Here is a 21,712-nt window from a genome sequence, read left to right as displayed (position 1 = left end):
TTTTTCCTAAAATGCTCTGAATGCGTGTGCATCTTACCTAGCACATATAAATACGTATGCGGTGATATATGGTCGAACAACTCCTACCAGAGAACCACACGAATGGTGTTAAGACAAAAATTTAAGTAAATAGCATTTCGAATGTCATTTTGCAACATTTTTTCGACGCAAAAAATTGCTTACCCTCGTGTCCCCGCTATTGAGGTCTTAAAGTATGCCGAAATTTATGAAGAGCGTCAATCTCAAAGATTTGGCGAGGAATTAAAGTTTTCCCGCAACTTCACCGTGCGACATCCATATGCAAAACGTGTGAAAGATGTCTTCCATTATTCCCCGAACCACGCTAAAATTAGTGACTTTTCTTAGCATGTCAACTGATTTGACGACCTCATATTTCGATAACGGGTACAGAACGGCAAATCATTAACGGACGCAAAACGATGCTTTACTACATCCTTTTGATTACTACAAATTGAGATTTTTTCATTATTACACGACCGAATGTTTTTTTTTTCTTTTTTTTTCACCTTAAGATTCCTGGTAAGAAGTACACCTTTCCTGTCGCCATTAGGTATCAACATACTTCCTGTAATAAGAACAATATTCTCATTATCTGGGAAGTTCAAATGATTGTCTTTCATATAGGTACACTCAATATCCAGTAATCCGTGTCTGAATTACCCGCCTTTTGATAATTTGTTTTGAATAGATAATTCTGTTTTTTACTGAATTTCGTAAATTCGGACATAAATTGAAAAGTATTTGTAAATTTTATTGCGGATTACCAAATAGCAGTTAACAAGCAGATAAAAATCACTGATAGATTGGCAAACAGGAAATTAGTTTTAAGGAAATTAGTCTTAGTTAAACAAACAGTTTCTGAAAGGAGTCTTTTTCTTTCTTTTTTTGAGCAATAAATGCTAGAATTGCTCTTAGGCGGTCTGTAATGAAACCTAAAATATCATACAATGGAAATATAGCTTAAAACAAGGATTTATTGGTTTCGAGAGAAACAGCAGACACTAAATGTGTATTTTTGGTAATTGCGTAAAATGCTCAGAAAAGAAAATGTAAGAGTGAAAGTGGTTCAAAATAGTAACGTTCCTCTTAAATGAAATTCATTCGACAACCGAATTCGCTTTAATATTTTTTAATGGTTTTCTTAGATTTACTTATATGTTATACTTTTTTTTTTGTTACAGGTTGTGGTGACTGACAAATACCCCGTTGAGCTACATTATGTCCCGAATTTGGATCAAGTATGGGTATTGTGTTGGAGGAATGTACAAGACAGAGGGACGAAAACTATACAAATTATTCGGGACGCTAGTCAGAAGAAAAAACATCACACGGTTCATCCTGAGCCAGTAGATGGGCATTTTGACCTTGTGAGTATATGGGACTATATGATTATATCCATGATAAATTTTGGTCGACAAAGCGAAATCAAGTCATATTTTTCTTTTCTTTCTTTGTTTCTTCCTTTTTTGTAACAATTGGGTCTTTTGAATTTCAAAAATTTCAACGAAAAAAATTCGGAGATTAAGATCTAGTTATGTTTATTACTTTTTTATATTGTGATTAATTTGGTTGCCATTTTTTAAATTCATCTGTTTCTATGAATTTAGTTCATAATTACGTAAAACCTTACTTAACCACTACTTACTTAAGCCTGTATTAAACTTTTCCTTATTTTGACTTCTGATTTCTGTCTCTTGGCTCAACTAATTTAAGGCATGCATTAGCACAACTTCTTGTTTTCCAAAGGCAACATAAAAACTTATTTATCAGCTGAAATTAAAAGCAAAAGGAATAGTTAATTCGTCAAATATGCTTACGGGTTATCTATTTTGTGAATGAAGTTGTTTCGTGACGAAAAAGGTTCAGCCACATTTTTGTTTGGCAATACATTTTACTTTGTAACAATAAAAGTTGCATATGTTTGCTTCAAACAGTAGGGTTTTGCATTTTGTTCTTGTCCTTTACAACTAATAAAACCAAGAAAATATTAATACTATTGAGAGTAAAACTAAATTCAGGAATCTGGGGTTGGGATCATTATTGTTTGAAAGCTTAAACGAAACATTTTAGCCATATATATAAATTTTATTATAAAAAAAATGCGGGAAAAGTTTGTTTAGACAGGATGCCTCCTAATATGAAATACTATTAAACCAAATAGAAAACTAGTGTTTACATTTCATAAATCACCTATAAGCACTTCAAACAAATAACATTATTTTTTTTCGATTACCAACTTGTTCTATAATTGCTTATTAGAGGTTTTTTTGACGCCAAACCCACTTTTCACCCTTCTGATGATTTTAAACTGACCTTGCGCCATAAGACATACAGCACCATTTCCCCATCTGCATTTTATCTCCTCTAATATTCCTCATCTGAACAAAAAAAAAAAAGCTTGTTTACCCCATATTGCATATTTGCCTCGATATTGCCCAGTCCCCCTTATTCGGTGCTTCTCCCTCGTGATTTTAATTCCTGATAGCATGCACTTATTATACTTGAAATGGGAATAAATACTGAAAAGGCATACACTGAAAGTCAATACTGAAGAAACAGAAAATTATAAAGTTATAATTTTCAACGTATATGAACTGTGTCACGGTTTTCTGCAGCAGTATCAAAAATGTCCGAACTGTAAAAGAAGTAAATAGGGCAGACCGGGACACGTTTACGCGGATTTTTTTTAATGAACTTGCTAAATTTAATGTTTTAACTTAGGAAATTTTAGACATTGTGGTTTTATGAAGCAGTTAATGGAGTCAAAATTGGCATATTCAGTTGTTGCTCAGTTTGTTTTTAACCGTTAAAAAAACATATTTTTGAGTCCAGGGTCCAAGTCGGTTGCGTAAACTTGCCCCAGACACGGGGCACGTTTACGCATATTCATCTTGACACCTAACATGGTTCTGTTAGTGTTTTGAACATAATGTCTTACCATCGTTAAAATAAAGCAAATTAATTAAAGACTGAATAGTGTATAAAGTGAAAGCTGAAGTGGTATGAAGACAGCACTACATGATTGTAAGTTATAAGACGAATTTGTAACTCATTTAAAAATTAAATGGTGAGTTTGAAAACTAAATAGCCTGAAAATACTAAAACGTTTTGAGACAGTTCGGAGCGAAAAAGGTGTCAGGGCATGTTTAGAAGTAAGACACAGTAAGAACGTACGTAAAGGTGCTCAGTCGTCAACGCGTAAACTTGCCCTGTCTCCAAGTTTGGATGTATTTTTAATGAGCAAAAAATTTTAATAACATTTCAGTGCATACAAATACAATTCTCAAAAAAGAATAAAATTCTGCTGATTTTTTTTACATTTGTTCGTTTCTAACTATTATTCATTCACAGTTCAGTTGACCGAAGCTCGAATGATGATCACAAACTTGTGAGGATATTTGCTAGGGGGCAGCAGCAATATGTTATGACTGTTGGCTCTCCAGTTAAAATGCATTTTGAAACAAGAGCACTGCGTAAACGTACCCCGGTCTACGCTACCTGTAACCTTCATTATGGTTTATCCTCAGTTTAACCGACATGAAAAAATCCTTCCCCCTTATCAAAAGGTATGATAGAAACTAAAAAACTGGCGGGAGGGGGAAATCTCGTGTCAGCAAAATTGAGGGGGGGGGGAGAGCACCTACATAACTGCAGCTCAGATCTCTGTTTCTAATCATAACACAAATCATCAACATTTCGACAACCTGTCCTACATTCTTCGCAGATTTCGGTTACACGTAAAGAGGGGGGGGGGCAAAAACATTATTAACCCATACTAAGCGATACCGTTATATTGGGTAACTTTATTCTCATTTTAATAATTTATAATTAGTATTAATTTTTAGAGACTTCTACGGGAAGGAAAACTTGTTTCTCCCATCAAGAGCTACGAAATCTCCAAAGAGGAAAAATTATTTTCCTCGTCTATTACTCATTAGCACTAAAGCATTCCATTCCCTTTAGACAATTGATCTATCTAATAAGTTTTCTCGTAAAGTGCTTTTAGATGCTTTGGTCATAAAAGAATTTCTCACAATGCATGTAGACAGTAGATTTGAAATGAATAGGATGGGAATGCTTCTGAAAGGTTATGTGATAAATATACGTATTGATTCTCTGTTTTTAGCATTTGGTAATAATAACATTCATCAGCAATCAAGCAGTTTTGATGTTATACCGAGCTTGTGCCCGAAATTTCTGGAAATAATACATTTTCGAAGAAAATATTCGTTGAATGTACATAACATAAAACAAATATTTTCTCCTAAATTATACTTGCTTCTTAAAGCGGTAAGAATACACTACCACTTGAGATAGTTGCTGCAAACCCGTGCATATAATAATAATAATTTCTAGGACTATCTGCTAATGAAATTTAATACTTTTAAGTTATTTAGTCTATAAACTAGATTCGAATTGTATTTATACTGTTATTCTATTTCTGATGGCAATGGCAAAATCACTTTTAAGTCATGTAGTCGTAATTATCGACTAATTCATGAAACTTTGTCTGTGTTATGTATATAACATTTGCACTAAGGATGCTACCACAGTATGATGTTTCAATAAAGTTTTGTTGAAATACTTTCTAATTTAATAGGTTAGTGGACTTTTCATACCTGCTCCGCAAGATTTGGGCCATGGATGGAAGTATGGTTACGTAGTACACACCAATCAAAGAGGGATGTACAAACTTGACTTACAAGGAATGAAATATCTAAAGACGGTAGACCTCACACCTTACAACTGTGCCCCTAAATCGGCGGATTTTGCATCATTTGGTCAGTTTTCTTTGTTGTTGTTATTATTTATGTATGGTATCTTTTAAAAAAAAGGCACAATCTGATATTCCTTTACCTTGGTTATTACGTGACAAAAGAAATTTGAAATACTGCTATTTTAAACACTGGCATCTTCAAGTATTTGATCATATTGATTTTTTATTGATGTGAAATTTAAAAGTTGCTCACTTGATGGAAAAAAGTTTTGGGGTTGTTGATAACGAGGGCAATTACATCATTGATAAAAAGTTAAAAGTTGTTTAAATTAGAGGATTTTCAGAAACGAGATTTCATTCCCGGACCTCTAATAACAGTAATAATATGAGAAAGGAAACGTCTGACGTCCTTCAGAACTAGATTTTAATATATATTTTTCCAAAAAAAAAAAAAAAAATCAATGAATGACACATTTGTATTTGCATGCAGATTAATAATTCTTTTAAATATAGATAATAAATAAACTCTATCTTTTCTGAAACTAAAGTATTAAGCCGAATTCCGAGAAGAGTAAAATGTAATGATATGTCTGGAGAAAAAGAACAAAGATTGGAAAGGGTAGGACGCGTGACTAGAATGAACAATGACCAGTTCACCAAAAGGATCTTTGAAGGCAAACTACCAGGAAAACTGAAAAGAGGGAAGATCAAGTATCCGAAGGATCGATTGGTTCGAAACACCAGAAGAGTCTTAAAATTAAAACCTGAAGGAGGTCTATTCAATAAAGGGGCAACCCTAAAATTAGTTCTGCGGAAATAAATAATGGCCACCCTAGACAAGCCCGTACCACTAAAGAAGAGATATATAAAATTTCTCAGAAATACCAATGCATTTTTAAAAATCTGTACTTTTACATTTAAAAGCATGAGAATCAATTTGAACAATTATGGGGCGTAAGTTTCGTAGGATTGTAAATTTTAAAGAATTTTGAATGTACTAAATGCATACCTCAATTTATTTTAGGTGGCCTTGTTCTCTTGGAATGTTTGGAACCAGTAACAGGAAGACCAACAGGGCAAATTGTTTTGGATTACTTAACAGACACAGTTTTAGTGCACAGTACTACACTGTTTGGTCGTCCACATGTTTCGCCCGATTCCAGAAGGGTTGTTACTTTAAAAGCTAATGACCACAGTGTTGTCATTGTAGCCCAAGAAATAACAGAAGATGGTAAGTTTCTCTAATCATTAAAATAGCATTATTTGTTCCATTATGATTTTTTTTAAAATGAAACAGTGTGTGGAAAAGAAAAATTAAAGTATGCTCGTTTTATTGTTTTCTCTGAACGTGTGTGATTATTGCGATATTGCAATTTAGTATTTGGGTTTTATTTGAAATATTGCCAAAAATTTTCAATTTTTACGATAAATAGTCAACTTTTGACAGTATGGTTTCTCTGCCACAAATCAAGATATGTGCGATGAATAAGCATTTTATTTTAATTAGCTGATTCTAGTATAAAGTGTCCATTTTTTTAACACATCAGAAATCACAGCATCTCTAAGTAGAGGGTTTGTAAGTACGTGAGACTAATTTGAAAGCAGTATATTAATTAACAATATCTTTAATACTATTGCATTCACTGTAGGTATTGGTGGAATGTGATGCAATACTTCCCATTTATCTCTGAATTTTAAATATGTTTAACAATTTTTTCAAAAAACTGTTCCCTTGGCTCTAAAACTGTTAAAATATACAATTGATATCTTTCAATCATGAACAATAAATTTTGGGGAAGACTGCCTGCACTGTACTAGTCCCTAAGAACAAAAAGCCTGTGTCGGTATGTGTGAAGCAAAACAAAAATGAAAAATAGGACGTCTCAAGCCAAATTTTGTAAAGGACAGGCTTAAATTGACAAAAAGCTCTAAATATAAATTAGTATATTTATTATTTTTTAATAAAATTTACTTATGTTTTTTCCACCAGATCGAGGTTATATAAGTTTTTTTTCCTCATTAATTAAAATGAATAACTGCTTTCGGTCCCAGGCGTTCCGAAGGGAGGTCAAAGAATATTCCTTTGACTAACTATTCACCTCTCGTTCCAAAAATTGGAGACAGTAGTGAAATATTACATGCTTATATCTTATCAATAGATTTAAATAACCAATATAATTGATAATTATTGGGTATATTGAGTTTCCTCTTCAAACTTTAAGTTCAAAAGCCCCTGATTTCAGCTGCTAGACAAAAAAAATCTTGTTTCTCCACCATTAACATTACTTTGCCTAAATTTTTCCAGGTTTACGTTTCCTGTTTGATGTGAAGACAACACTCCAGATCAGCGATGTTGCTTTCTTCCCCTCCAGAACCACCCACAGCTACGACCTATATGCCACTTCATCTTCAAAAGAAGATATCCTCTTTGTAGACTTGTCAGACGGAAAAGTGGAGATGATTACGGGCATCGGACGTCCCGCCGACCGTAGACTGGCCGCCTGGGGCAACAGCAATCGACCCATCTTTAGTGCTGGGGTCTTTGGCACTTATATGGCCACCACTGCAGAAGAGGCCATCTTCGTGGTCAACGGCAAAACGAGGACTGTGAATTGCGAAATTGGATCCATTGTCCATCCAAGGATGATGGTGTGGGTGCGGGCGCCTTAAGTGTTCATGAAATTTTTATTTTGTGATGTTGATAGAGTTTATTTATAAAATTTGTATTGCAGCTTATTTAGAAATATCCCTTGACCGAACCCAATTTGCTCTCTTCGATAAGTTTCCAATTAATGGTGATAATACGTATATCGGGTTTAATAGTTTTAAATTTGTGAAATATCGAGCAAATACGCAACAAATATTGAGGCAAATCTTTAAAATAAAAGCGTTAATTAATTTTTAACATAAGGTTCCCTTCATAAAATAATGTGCAAGGAGTAGAGAAAAAAAATATTTTTTAATGATTCCAGACCTCTGACTCAAGAGTCACATAAAATATCCGTTAAACAACGCCATCGTAGTAAACAGAACAGTGTTTAATGATATTAAATCGTAGAAAGCTGTTTTTTAAATCTAAATTTAGAAATTTTAAAACAAGAGTACACAATGTAGTTTTATCAATCACTTGTATTTTAATTTAGAGTTAAGTTTTTCATAGTAAATAAATTTGATTTAAGTTTTAAGGGCATTTTTGAAAGACAAAAAACTTTGATTACTGATCGTTTTAATGTTTTGTTTTCAAAACTACTAACATTTTCAAAACTATTTCCAACTTACTATTCGTCAAGGGCACTAACGTAAATCACATCTATAGACTTTCAAAAAAAATCTAGAATCTATGAAAAAATGTGCAAACCGAAATGGTACCTATAGCTCGCATTACAGTCTTGTAACTGCAGATTAGTTGAATATTTTAAGCACAAAATATTATTATGAAACACGCACATAAATGTGAAAAATTTATGTTTTTTTTATATTCTATAACATTATGCAATTTTTGTTTCACAACTGAACATTTTTTCAACTGCACAAATGCTAATAAACGTATCGTACATACACGTAATTTTATCAAAAACTAAGAAACAAAATTAGGGTTCCGCACAAAAAGTTAGGGTTAGGAAAATCAGGAAAAGCAAAATTATTTACAGCGCGAGAATATTTTTAGAACATTAAACGAAATAAAAATTCGTAAGAACTCGGAAAGTATGCATATTATAATATTATAAACCAACTATAATTTAGAAAAAAAAATGAGGACCCACCTGCTGATTTTGCTGATTAACAATTGTAGATAATAAACATTGGAACACTAAAAGTTTTAGCCTAGTGAAACTTATCGAAGAGAACCAATTTAAGAACCCAAGGACTTCGTTTAATTTTTTAAAAGTTACATTTCATTGATATTGTTATTATTATTTTTTTAATCAAAAATCAACTCAAAATCTTAAAAATAATTACTTTATCACTCAAAAATACTAGCTGCAATTTTCAAGATATACTATGAGTTTAGAATGATTTCGTCACATATTTGTCCACATTGTAAAATTATTTTCCATTTACACAGTGTACATTGAATCATTGAGTTTGCTCTTAGTATTAGTCAACATTTTTCTACTGATTATCCTTGTAAATATTAAGCAAAGATATTATTGTGATATTTTGTTCAATTTCTCGTATACGTAGCTCAGAGTATTTTGTGCTCTGCACTCTGTATTTGGTGATAATTGTGGTCTATAATGCTTGTGAAATATGTATCGTCTAAAACCTAACATTAATTTCTGGAAATCTTTCTTATAACTCGTGAAAGCACACAGTAAGCAATTGAATATCTAATGAGGTTTTGGATATAGGTACGTCGCACATCCACATTGGTTATTTTGTGGCTGTCATGTGACGAATTTGGTAGCTTTTCATTGGAGCAATAACTGTTTATGCACAACTGACCACTTTGGCTGAGCTTCAAGTAGTTGCCCCATTATTCTTTGTTCTTTATTTTGTAGATCTTACTGAAATGCAGTACACCGACAGCCCAACTGGCTAAAGGGCGGTAACTTTTACCCGAATCTTAACTAGAGTTCTAAAAATGTGAAATTATAAGACTGCTACTTCAACCTTTGTTATTTTTTATTTATTTTAAAAACAATTAAGTAATCTTAGTTTTCAAAGAATGAAATCAACGATTTAACAATGAAAATAGTCCTTTACAAAAATTAACTTAGCAAAAAATTGTGACTCGTTCTATAAATTTAAGTGTACATCAGCCATTTCAATGATCCTTGATATCAGTCTAAATTTGATAGTAACACATAATTATAATAATATTAATAATAATAACAGAAATAATGATAACAACAACAGTAAAAACGCATCAATTTAAAGTTGCTTATTTAGTAGGCAATATATTTTCTTTTAATGTGGTGTTTTGTGTGAGTTACCCAGTCTTATGTACCCATATCCAGTTCTTCGAAATGAAGTTATTGCATTCCTTCATATATACCAAAAGCTTCTACTATCGGATCATTGTTAGGGTATTTTTGAAGTTTCTTGTAGTGAGGACTGCTTCACTTAATATTCCCAGTTTGCTTATGCATCTATTTATACACAAAATTTCCTAATCACAAGAAAAATAAATTAGCGTATCGGGCTAAAATCCCATGCTAAATGAAATAGCTACTTTCTATTACAGCTGCACTAACACACTTTACTTCATGACGCCAATTTTCGGACCCGAAACACACTAATTTTCGCATTGACTTTGCGATTGTACTATGTGAGCAAGTTATAAAAGATTAAATGTCTAAAAATGGCAATTATTTTCTTTACACCAAAACATACAAAAGTAATTTCATTAAAATAATTTATATTTTTTTCTATTTTTATTCTATATAAAAAGTTGAAAACAAATTTGAACATTTTTAAAATGCAGTTTTACACAATATTCTTTTCGAAGCAATCTATCAATAAAGTTATGCTATACAAGAGACACATCTATGGTAAATCAGATGTTTTCACCGTCATTATGCATATTATAATATTTATATTGTTTTGCTAAAACCATATAAATACTGTAAAGCGAAAATAAATTCAAATTTCAAGAGGCTCCCTTGCCATTGCCAATGCAACAAAATATGCTTTTAATGTTATCAAAGTTCCATGGGATACAAACTTCATAATCTATCTAGAGTAGCTAACTGTGTGCCTCTTCCAAATAAATTTCTAGGTTAGACCCAAATAGAACGATGGGTTTACAGCCTTCATGTGTCGGCGTCTTAGAACATTTTATAACTACTATTACGACTATTAAGACTTAACTTGTGTATTGTGTAACTGTACATCGTTATGCATCTAGCAGCTCACATACTGTAATTTAAATGCAGAACTGCCACTTTCATGTAGAATTAGACCATGAAAAACTAGTGATGATTGCATAAAAAATAAAAACCATTGAAAATAAAATATTAAATTTTTTTGTTGAAAGTTTTATACTGAACTGAATGTTACTGAAGTACTTTTATTTATATAATGTAAAAATATGGATTTATTTAAACTAAGACGACAATTTACAATTCATTTTATCAGCACAAATGTTTAATGAATAATAATGTCTTTAACCCTCATTAACTCGCGTCGAAATGAGTTACCTGAGAACTGGCTATGTGAGAATTTTTACCCACAATTAACTTATCTCGAAAAATACTTTAAATACTTTTTAGTTAAAAATATGTCATTATCTGTTCTAAATACCACATGTTATAAAAAATTATAATATGCCTAAAACAAATAAAATATACGATGAAGCAGAATAAAGCAAAATAATATGTTCTTCTTGGTGGGAGTATATTACTCACGACGCGAGTTCTGGAGGGTTGACAAAAATCTTCACCACGTAATTTTGTACGGTAATTTTGTAACTTGATCAGAAATTCCAATTTCTGTGAAAGTGAAGGCTTAGGAATTTTTTAACTCCAGTATTTTAAAGTTGGACATTGTAAATAACATAAATTGCATGACTTGTAAATTTATGGTGGTTGACTAATTGTCTAAAGCTTTAAATTATTATTCTTTACTGCATTAGTTAGCAATTAACAAAATTCTGAAAAATATTCTTGCCAAAATATAGCAGTAAACGATTGGTAACCATAAGAACGTTGAATTCATTCTGTCCAGTGCACACATGTATCAACCAGATTTATTGTTAAATATAGGCGTAGGATACCATTAAAAATATGCAGATTGAGTTTTAAATGTGCGCTAACTTTAAAAAGTGTTAGCAGTTGTTTCATAGTCAGCGGTTCCCGTTTAATGATGCGATTTTACTACCCGAAAGTTCTTCAAGTATTATCAAAAGAGAATTATTAAAGTTTCATTACTATAACTATTAAAGAACTGCAATTCCAATAGAGTGGTCAATATAAGTAAAACTGAATCTAAATGTTTTTTTTTTAAAGTAAAACATTTTCTAAAACAAATATGAAAATTAGAAGGAAATTAAGTAGTTTTCAAAAGCTTCCCCAACTATACCTCTAATTGACTATTTCTGCAGTGGAAAATGTACCATTAGAGGTGCGAAGTAACGTTATTAGTAAACATTAAAGCTGAAACATTTATAGAAGAATACTATCTTAACAAATAATGATAGTTATGCTACAGCTATGACTGGTGAATTCTACACGATATCAGTAAGCTAACATATGAAAAAGGTATGTATGAAAATAGGAAGAATATCTTGACGTAATGTGACAATTTATACTTGTATTACTAGTGTGTTAAAAAACAAGCTTTGAAAAGCAGCCATTTCATACTCCAGTTTTTTGGAAAGAAAAAAAAAACCCATTAATTCAAAATTATTAACGCATATAGGAAGTATATGTATCTACAAGTTTTATGTGTTATGAATAAAACAACAAATGTAAAAACCATAAAATGTTTTCGTCTTTCTGATCTTTTCGAATGTTGGCGAAGAAATGCTTATTTATATATTTATTTATTCATTTATTTTGGGCGGAGGGGGTTGACTTGGGTACAAAAAATACTCAGAAATCATGATAATTTGTAAATGTTCAGTTTCAGTTCTGAAAACATAACCATTTATAAGAATGTAAATTTTATATAAAAAATTGGTAACATGTTAACTGAAATTACAAGCGCAATGAAATGCAGTTTAAGAAAGAAAGCATTTATTCTAGCAGATAGTAATGTTTTAGACATTAGTTTAGCAGTTCTGCGTTTAGTATGTGTAGTTTCTTGAGAAAGCTTCCATGTAAGCTTATCAAATAAAAACAGGTTCGCTGCATTCGGGTTTAAAAAAAAAGAATGCTCTGAGATTTGCTTAAAAAAACAGTATGACTTAGTGTTTAGATGTAAGAAAGTATATTTTCATTTACAGATGAATAAATACAGTACAGCACCAACTGTCCGAACCTTTTGGAAACAGCCATTGTTAGTTAAAGAAGTAAAACTTTCGCTAACGCGCCAAGCAAATTTAGTCATTATTCTAACTATAACAAACCGATTGAAATGTATATTTTCAATCCTGAAAATTTACCAGTCAACCAAAATTAGTGACCTTGGTGCATGAAGGAGACAAATCCACTTTTTAAATGGTTTTGTGTTTGATATTGGAATATATGAAGAAAACTACTAAATTTCATTTAGCATAAGAATTAATGGTAATATTTTTCATATATCTTCAACCAGCGGAACATAATATATTGAAGGATAGGATCTGTAACCGGTTACGTTTCAGGAGAAAGTGAAGAAAATTATTACCTACTTTCTGTAATGTTTTAAACCTGATGTTAAAAAAAAAAGTGCAAAGCTCGAATTGTTATCTTACTTAAACCAAATATTGTTTGGAATAACATTGAAAAACCAAAACTTATTTCAATTATCATATGAGGCAGTGAGAAGCAAAGGAATGTAAGTGCCAAAACTAGAAGTTTCGAGATAACATGTAAAGATAGTAGGAGAGTCTCTCTTCTGTTTCGGGGCATGAAATAGAACTAGTATCCGTGGTATATGCTTCTATACAACAGTTTTTATAAAAAAAATTAATGAAAGCCCACCAAGGATCTACTTCAAAGTCAATTTTCTCAAACCTTCAGAAAGTCTACTTATACTCCTTTTCTTCTCACTGCTACGTATGAGGCAAGGAGAAGCAAAGGGATGTACGTGGACATTTTAAAGTTTTGAGTAAAACGCTTTTTTAAAGTTGCCATCCTAGCTCAGCTTTCAGTGAGGGTTTTTTTTTCTGGAATCATGCTGTTTAGCAGCACCAACCAGTACCACTTGTACTATCTCTTGCCCCATGACAGAGGTAACGTTCATCTACCATTTATGCTGATTATCTCGAAATTTCTAATTTGGCAACCTTTGCTTCTCACAGCCTCATATCTCCTTGCAACGAAAAACAGGACAGCTCCAATTTATTGCACACAAACAACCTTATATTTCATTGAAATGTCAATAAAATTGTTATAGAGGAAAATTCTAACACCATATTAAATAAAAAACAGATCATTTAAAACGACTTTCGGAAACCTGTTTTTGTTGCTTCTCAGAGTTTTAAAAACGTGTAGCTGTCCTTTTCTTACACTGTGACCTTCAGTTTTCTTTTATCCACACTACGCTGTTAGAATTCTATTGCCATGATGTTGATTACCAACCTTATTTTCAAGCTTATAAATGGAGGAGGGAGGCTTGAAAATGAAAGAAATAGCCTGATAAAACAATTAGACAGTTCGGTTAATTGGAGTTCAGACAATCGGTGCTGTACTGAATTTGCGATCGAAGCTATGAGCAAGTGTTTATAATGTGAAGTTATTAATATATAAGCATTTCCATCAACGACTTTTCTATTTAGGAACGACTAAAGAATGTGCTTGTTCATAAACTAAAGTATGATACTTAAAAATCATTGTATCGTTTGATGTGGTCAACTTCAATTGAATATATATATATTCTACACTTAATGTATACATAATTTGAAAGCATAACTTGATAAATTATTTCTTATATAAAAGTGTCTTATTTCAAAATCTTACAATTTTGTAATATAGCAAAAAAGGTATGGACTCATTTTAAATGTTAATGCGCTGTAACATATGTATTCCATAAATAAAATCTTAAATGTAGTTGTTTACAGTATTTCTTTATGTAAGCTTCCATAGTGTTTTTAGTTTTTGTTTTAAAATATTACCCCTGAAATGATACAAGATAAGATGAGCGTGAAATTAAATAATTTGATTGCTATCTCAAGATTTTAGCTAATGAGAAATCCGCAATGCTCCTAATGTAATTTTAAGGCTGATTTCGAATACACAAATAAATTTTTTTCATTGCTCTCAGTTTCTGTCCAATCATTGGATTTAAGTTTTCTATTATCTTTATGTGCTTCTGATTACACTGTGAAAAAATGCCGAAACGATACTGATTGTTTCCATATAACTGTTCGGGATTTCAGATTTTTATCCATTCTCAGATAATAGCAAGTCTCTTTGTCAACAGTTTTCCTAAATTGCTATAAGTTGCACGAATGCAGACTTCTCACTGTAGCGGAAAATATTTTTAGCTACCAAAATAAATATTAACTGAGTTCATTTAATAAATGTATCGGCTTCAGTTCGAGTAGGGCACGTCCAGATTAACTAAGCTCCCAATGAGAGCGAATAAGTCTCTGGACTCCATAGCTTTGCAAGAATTGCAGGTCAGCTCATGATTAATTTTTGAAGTTCTCTCTTGGTTTTGGCCATGATTGCAATAACGCTTTTGGAGCTTTCTTGGCAAAGCCAGAAGGGGCCAAGCTATTGTATTAAACGTACCTATGTTTTTCTGAAGATTCCAGAGATACGACTGTCTTTTACCGGAAATATTACTAAACTCTTCACAAAGGTGCCGAGTCAATTTCAGGATGGTCACTGAATTTTAGCGGAAAACGTTTCTGTTTTTTTTTTTTTTTTTTTTTTTTTTTTTTGAGCAATCACGATTGTTTATTGTTCTCATTTGACTGTTTTGATGTCCTATCTTTTTATTTTCCCACCGCCACCCTCCGCACCCTGCGCCGTCGACCGGCTCCTCACGATGCTGCTCCTATAGCGAAAGCCGTCTCCAGGTTGCATCCATGTCCTACACACACGCGCATACATACGCAGCTACACACACACACACATTCATGCCTGCACACTGACACAAACACATATGCCTACGCACACATACACATACCCCCCCACACACAGATACACACATTCATATACACAACTACCCACACACACATACCCCTACACACAAACACACATACCCCACACACAAACACACACGCCTACATACACACACGTGTGATTGCGAAAAACATAATTTGAATTCAAGATGTCAATATCCAAATTAATTTCCCCCCCCCCCCCCAAGATGAGTAATTTGCAGAAATTGGGCCCATCAGATGCCCATTTTTTTTACTAGAAATATGTATGTACTGTTTTTACTGGTATGTAATAATAGTAACTTCTGGGTAAATTCTTTACGAATTGATTATAAGAAAATTAATGACTCCTACTAAAAACTGATTTGCATTCAGTCGATCGGTCGAAAATCACTCATTTTCAGCCTACTTTCTGTAAAAGTAAAAGAAAGAACAACAAGGAGTTCAACTCAGAACTAAACGAGCCTATGCTCTCTTATACCATCCATTATCGACTTTATTTTAGCTAAACAATGTCCTTTAAATTGGCTAAGGCTGAAAATTATGTCAATCATACCTTTTACAAGTAAACGTATTTTTTCCGTAAACAAAATATGCGGCGTTTATTTGATGAAATAGATACTAAAATTAATTAACTAACAAGTCATGTAGTAGCACCTTTTAAACAATGCAGGATTTTTTTGTTTATAAAGTTTTTTTAGTCGCTTTCTAAAAAAGAATTAAGAAATTTCGTAGTTACGCGGAATCCTTCTTCTGTAAAATGCCATCTGTGACGCATGAACGCTCATCCTTGCTATCATTCTCATCACATCCACAGTAAACTGTCATCAGTGACGTTTGAATGCGCATCCTTACAATCATTCTAACCACATACGCAGTAAAATGCCATATGTGGTTTATGAACGCTCATCTTTACTATCATGCCATTACATACACATTAAAAGGCTATCTGTGACGTATGAATGCTTATCCTTACAATCATTCTAATCACATACACTGTAAAGTTCCATCTATGATGTATGAACGCTTATCCTTACTATCATTCTAAGCACATACGCAGCTCCAACTCAGGAAAAACAGAAGAAAGCTGTTTATTACTTTCATACCTACATAGTCGCTTTACTTACTGCAGAATTGCTATGCAGCTACTGTAACAGTTCAGTATCCGTAATTTTTGGAGGCCATTTGATTACTGTTTGTTCTCGAACTCCGCGACTAGCAGCTGCGAGCGGTTCCAATTGAAAAAGGGGTGATAGTTTAAGGAAGCACACTTCCCGATGTATTCGGTTTTTGCTTGCTCGTTAGTTCCTTCTTGCTATCACCACTGTTTTGATGAAGTCAGAAGAAACCTGACGCATGCGCAAATTCGAGTAAGGTTGCACGTTAAAATATTGGACAGTAGTTTGCAAACAATACACAATAGATGAAATTAAAAGTTTTCAATACGCATCCCTCTTTCGGTGCGCTAAGGAACATAGTTTTGGTGCAAGGTGATCAGATGTGTATGAATAGAAAAAGAATGGGATCTAATCACATCCGTCTAATCACATACTCAGCTTTGGATGAAAACCATACAAACATGTTCCTTTCTGTTAGATTTCTACTTTTAGAGTGCTTAGCTATGTAGATAAATGTTAGAGTAAAAATTCAGCATCCGCATCATTTTTGCGGATCATTTTTGTACGTTTTGTTTGTTCTTCAGATATTGTTGTGGTCCATTTTTTACTTTTGCATAAGCTTTGTGCTAGTTTTATGTCGTGAATATCTAATTTTATAATCTTAATAAATAATTTTTAATATCTAAACTTTATATATCCAATTTGAATCCGTTCAAATAATCGAAAATATTTAGATATTTAATGATTTGTTATTGGTTTTGCTTTTAGTACTTTTGCTGCTATAATTCCTTTCCAAACTAAACAGAAAATCATAGCTACAACTTTGAAGATGCTTTAACTTCAATTTTGAAACCCCGCAACAGGATACATTTTCTACTTCGCATATTTTTAAGTGACAATAAATAGATAGGTTACAGTTATACATATTATTGTAAAATTTCACTTCTGAGGTGTCGGGTGTAAAAAAATAAAAGTACAGTACAAAAGGCAATTTTCAAATATTTTAATCCATACAATGATTAATCTGTCGCTGAAACACCACAAAAATATTTAACTTTTTACATGAAGTATCTATGTTGACTAGATTTAAATGAAGTTTCTTTAAACAATGAAGCTGCCATTTTTTAAAATGACTGTTTTTAACTAAATGAAGGTAAAAAATATAGTATACATACATAAAAAAAGCCTGCTTGTGAAAAAAATGCAAATCTAATGACTGATTAAAGTATTTAAATATTTAGAATTAAATACTTTAAATATTTAGAATTAAATAATCTTTTACATTAAAAAAATTAAAAAAATATTTCACAGGTATAAAACAGTTTGAAGCCTTTTAAATGCTTTACAAATGGATATACTAATTTAAATAATGCACTGTTAAGAATCGTACATTACAACAAATTAAACAAACACTAAATTAAACCGTGAATTCTTGAAACATTAATTTAGAGAATAATTTTTGTAGGTAAACTTATTGATTGTAAGGAATATTATTAAAATTAATAACTGTTACACACTTTTCTAGTTCTTTCATTAACAAACTGTTACGAAAATAAACTACCACAAGTTAGAGTAACTTTAAGAGATGATTTATAATAGACCAATTACAAAGAGTTAGTAGTAAATTTTATCTGTACAAGAAGTGGAAATACTTATTTATTTGTCTTTTTACTGACGCATGAATAGGAAAATATGCATTTAAATACAGTTCTTTTTAATGTTTAATACATAATTCTTTCATAAAAAATAGATTTTTATAATTTATAACAAGTATTTCATACTGAGTTTAATGTATCAAATTTCTAATGATAGTTAATAGGAAAACAAATCAAAACAGATCTAAAGATGCGTTCAGGGTCGCACCATAACGAAGTAGAAGTATGGCATATTAAAATTAGATGCAAAGTAGGTGTGATTTAAAAAAGTTTGGTTTTCATTTCTGGGTTCCGTAAATCAATGTATTTGAAATTGATTGATTGAAAAAAGGGAAATGTACAACAAACTTAAGACATTATACGATTGACCCTCTTGCAAGAAATCTCGATTATACTCGGGCTGTTCCTTGAAGTTTCGCATCAAATGGGAGTGATCCTGGCTATAAGAGGGCTTACATGAAATTATTGTAAAAACTGAAATACATAAATATAAATTAATTTTTCGAATTCAGTTTCAATAAAATTGAGCTCTTTTTTTTAAGTTGGGTGAAAAGCTCATCAAAATATAGGTGTACTAGGTGCCTCACTATAAAAAAAAATCGTACTTTGGAACGGGATGAAGTAAAATGAAACGCAATGTAATTTAATTTGTCAGTTTTTTATGCTTCATATTAAGTACGTGAAAGTACACTGAATCACCAAAAAAATTAGAACACTTTCATAAATTCACATTTTTCTGGATTTATTGAGAAAATAGAGACTAATTGTTCTGTAATTCGTCACATAAATGTCATGTTCCAGTTGTCATTCTTACCCCCTCATTTAGGGAATCAGCAAAAAATTGATAAAACAACATTTTTTTTTCATCCTTCATCGTAAGAGGAGGAGTAAGTTTATGAACTATGAAGAATTTATTTTTGTATTTTCGTGAAAGTATCACTCACATTCACGAAGATATATATACATTTCTCATAAAAAAAGAAAAGAAAGAAAGCATGAATTTTGAAATTAAAATATTGATCATATGATGAAATATGAACGCTTAAAGCAATTTTCTTTCTGTGCATTCGCCAAAGATAGCAAATTATAATCTTCATAACTTAAAACCCACGTAGATCCCCCAACTAATAGTAAAATTCCAGTTAAATATCCAGTTTAAAAATTAGATATCAGAGATCTAATAAGCCGAATTTTAATATTTTTTGAACAGGCGACGAATCGTGAGGGATCGTTTATCAAAAATCTGCTTGTATTGTGAATCACAGTAAAAGATTGCAGGCCCAAGTGTAGCAAAATTATGAACGACTCCTAACGATTCGTCGTCTATCCAAGAACTATTGAAATTCAGCTCAATAGAGCGCTGATACTTTTCTAAGTTTTTAAGATATAGAACTGGAATTTTATAAGGAGTATGAGGATCTACTTGGGTTTTAAATTATAAAGGCTATACATTACCATCTATAGCTCTTGTGTGTTGAAAGTTTAATTGTTTTGAATTGTCATATTCCATCAAATTTTACAATTTTTTGTTTCAAATATTAGTACATGTAATGATTCTCTTGTATGTTGTCACGTTTTCTGAAAGTTGGATTAGCCTGGACGGAGAACTCAGAGCGGTTTTAGCCAAAACCGTGCAAAGAAAATATATATTTTTTAAAGAAATGCTTATATCGTATTGAATGTAAGTGATCTCTTTACGAAAATGTATAGAATGATTGTACACAGAAAAAAATTAATTGCTGAAATTTGCAGCTTTTTTTTTATTTTATAAAATAAAGTAAAGTTAAAACATACAAATTATAAAACATAAATTACAAACGTCATAACAAAACATTAAGAAAATCTTGATTATAGTTCAACATGAGTTAGTAGTAAATTCAACACTAAAGAGCGCCAAAGGCACTGTCCGCAGTGTTATTCGCAACTATTTACCATGAAGGATAATAGAAAAAAGTTTCTGTCTTTATCATCGTGCTGCTTTCCCACGAAATGCATGGGTGGTTTAATTTTTTTTGGGGGAATTGACAGCTAGAGCATACTTTTTATGCGACGAAAGTAACAGAACAATTTATTTATCGAGAACAGTCGTGAACAGTTCTTATTTATCGAGAAATCTGTAAAAATGTGAAATTAGGAAAGTGTCTTAATACTTTTGTTGATGCAGTGTATCTATTATGTAAACACGCATGAGTCTACTATTGCACCATTTGAGGTCGTCGATTTGGGGAAAATGTAGGGGAACCCGGTGCAAGATAAATTATAGCGTATTTAATTTTTACAGATTATTTTATAGCTCTATTCGGGAATTTGTAAGAAAACAAATGGGATACACCCAGCTGAACAAACCAAACTGTCAGTAGAGAGGTTCATCCATTGTTGATCAAGTGTTTATTGTTTAAACATCCTGCAAAGCTAGTTCTTGTCTATGTTATAATAAAGTTTCATCAGTTTAAAGTAAGTCGCATTTATTTTGGTTAATTCTTTTACATACGGTTTAACATAGCTTAATGCTAAACAGTGTTCCTTAGTATTGATTTACTTTTATTCTAATCAAGTAAAATGACAGTTCGTAATTCTCTGCCAAATAGGGGCATATGACAAAACAGTCACCTATTGCAGAAAAAATTTAATTATGGTAGGGTCTCTAGCGCAAAACACTCATCGATTGCAATCATTGGGTGCCATTGGGTGTTGTATTTTTCGGACCACTGAAAACTTTTTTCCCGCCATGCCCTCAATAATTATGTATTTTGTGTCACATCTAAATGAACAAGTTACTAAAAACGTATTTGCTTACTGCTATGTTTTCGATTAAGTATAATACAAAAGTTGTAAATATGTATGATAAATGTTGCAATACTTTTCACATTATCTTAAATGAAATAGGCACCTATGCCTCATGTAGGGGTAAGATGACGAATAATTTCTTTTTTTTTTCAAAAATGACCCGATATTTCATAAAACAATTCATTTTTATGTTAACCACGTAGCTTTTTAAATAAGATTCATCGCAAGAATTTCAAATGACAAAGTATCAGTTAATACTTTCTTGCGCTCGTAAAACATTAAAAACTGTTGAAGTCTTTACCTTGTTCCACGTTCCAACATGCTTTTAAGTAAAGAACTAAGCAATACCATTGTTAGAATCATTTTTGCATGTTTTTTTTTATTTACATAGTGTTTGGGTCTTCACAAATGAATATTTAAAAATAATGCACACATTTATTTGATATGTTTAATGAAAGTAAAATAAAAATGAAATTCATTGGACTGCAGAAAAGTTTTCAATGCACTTTTTTAGAATTAAAAAAAAAAGCCCATCGATTCTGGAACATCTACAGTTTAGCAAAACGGTTCGACATTCAAAATAGCAAAGCCTCTTATGTTTGAGCAGACATTGTACATCATTATCAATTATCTATATTAGAAGTAAAGGAAAAGTGATCTATGTGACTAAATTAACCCAGTAGAAATAATCTACGATGGGAAAGTAAAGCGCAGTAAC

The 21,712-nt window shown here is 31.8% G+C and overlaps 1 protein-coding gene across 1 annotated transcript in view; it reads left to right on the top strand.

The window, feature by feature from the left end:
• The window catches only part of LOC129220933 (follistatin-related protein 5-like), a 163,497-nt gene extending 156,089 nt beyond the window's left edge, over positions 1 to 7,408 (top strand). Inside the window, exons 13-16 of the mRNA XM_054855368.1 lie at positions 1,203 to 1,388; positions 4,622 to 4,802; positions 5,763 to 5,969; positions 7,044 to 7,408. Coding sequence (XP_054711343.1) covers positions 1,203 to 1,388; positions 4,622 to 4,802; positions 5,763 to 5,969; positions 7,044 to 7,408 — 939 coding nt within the window. The remainder of the gene's footprint in view (positions 1 to 1,202; positions 1,389 to 4,621; positions 4,803 to 5,762; positions 5,970 to 7,043) is intronic.
• Positions 7,409 to 21,712: the final 14,304 nt, after the last annotated feature.

Source organism: Uloborus diversus, chromosome 4 (assembly GCF_026930045.1).
Source record: "Uloborus diversus isolate 005 chromosome 4, Udiv.v.3.1, whole genome shotgun sequence".
Classification (NCBI taxonomy): Eukaryota; Metazoa; Arthropoda; class Arachnida; order Araneae; family Uloboridae; genus Uloborus; species Uloborus diversus.
The sequence above is the reverse complement of the archived record's forward strand: the minus strand, read 5'-3'. Positions and strand labels throughout refer to the sequence as shown.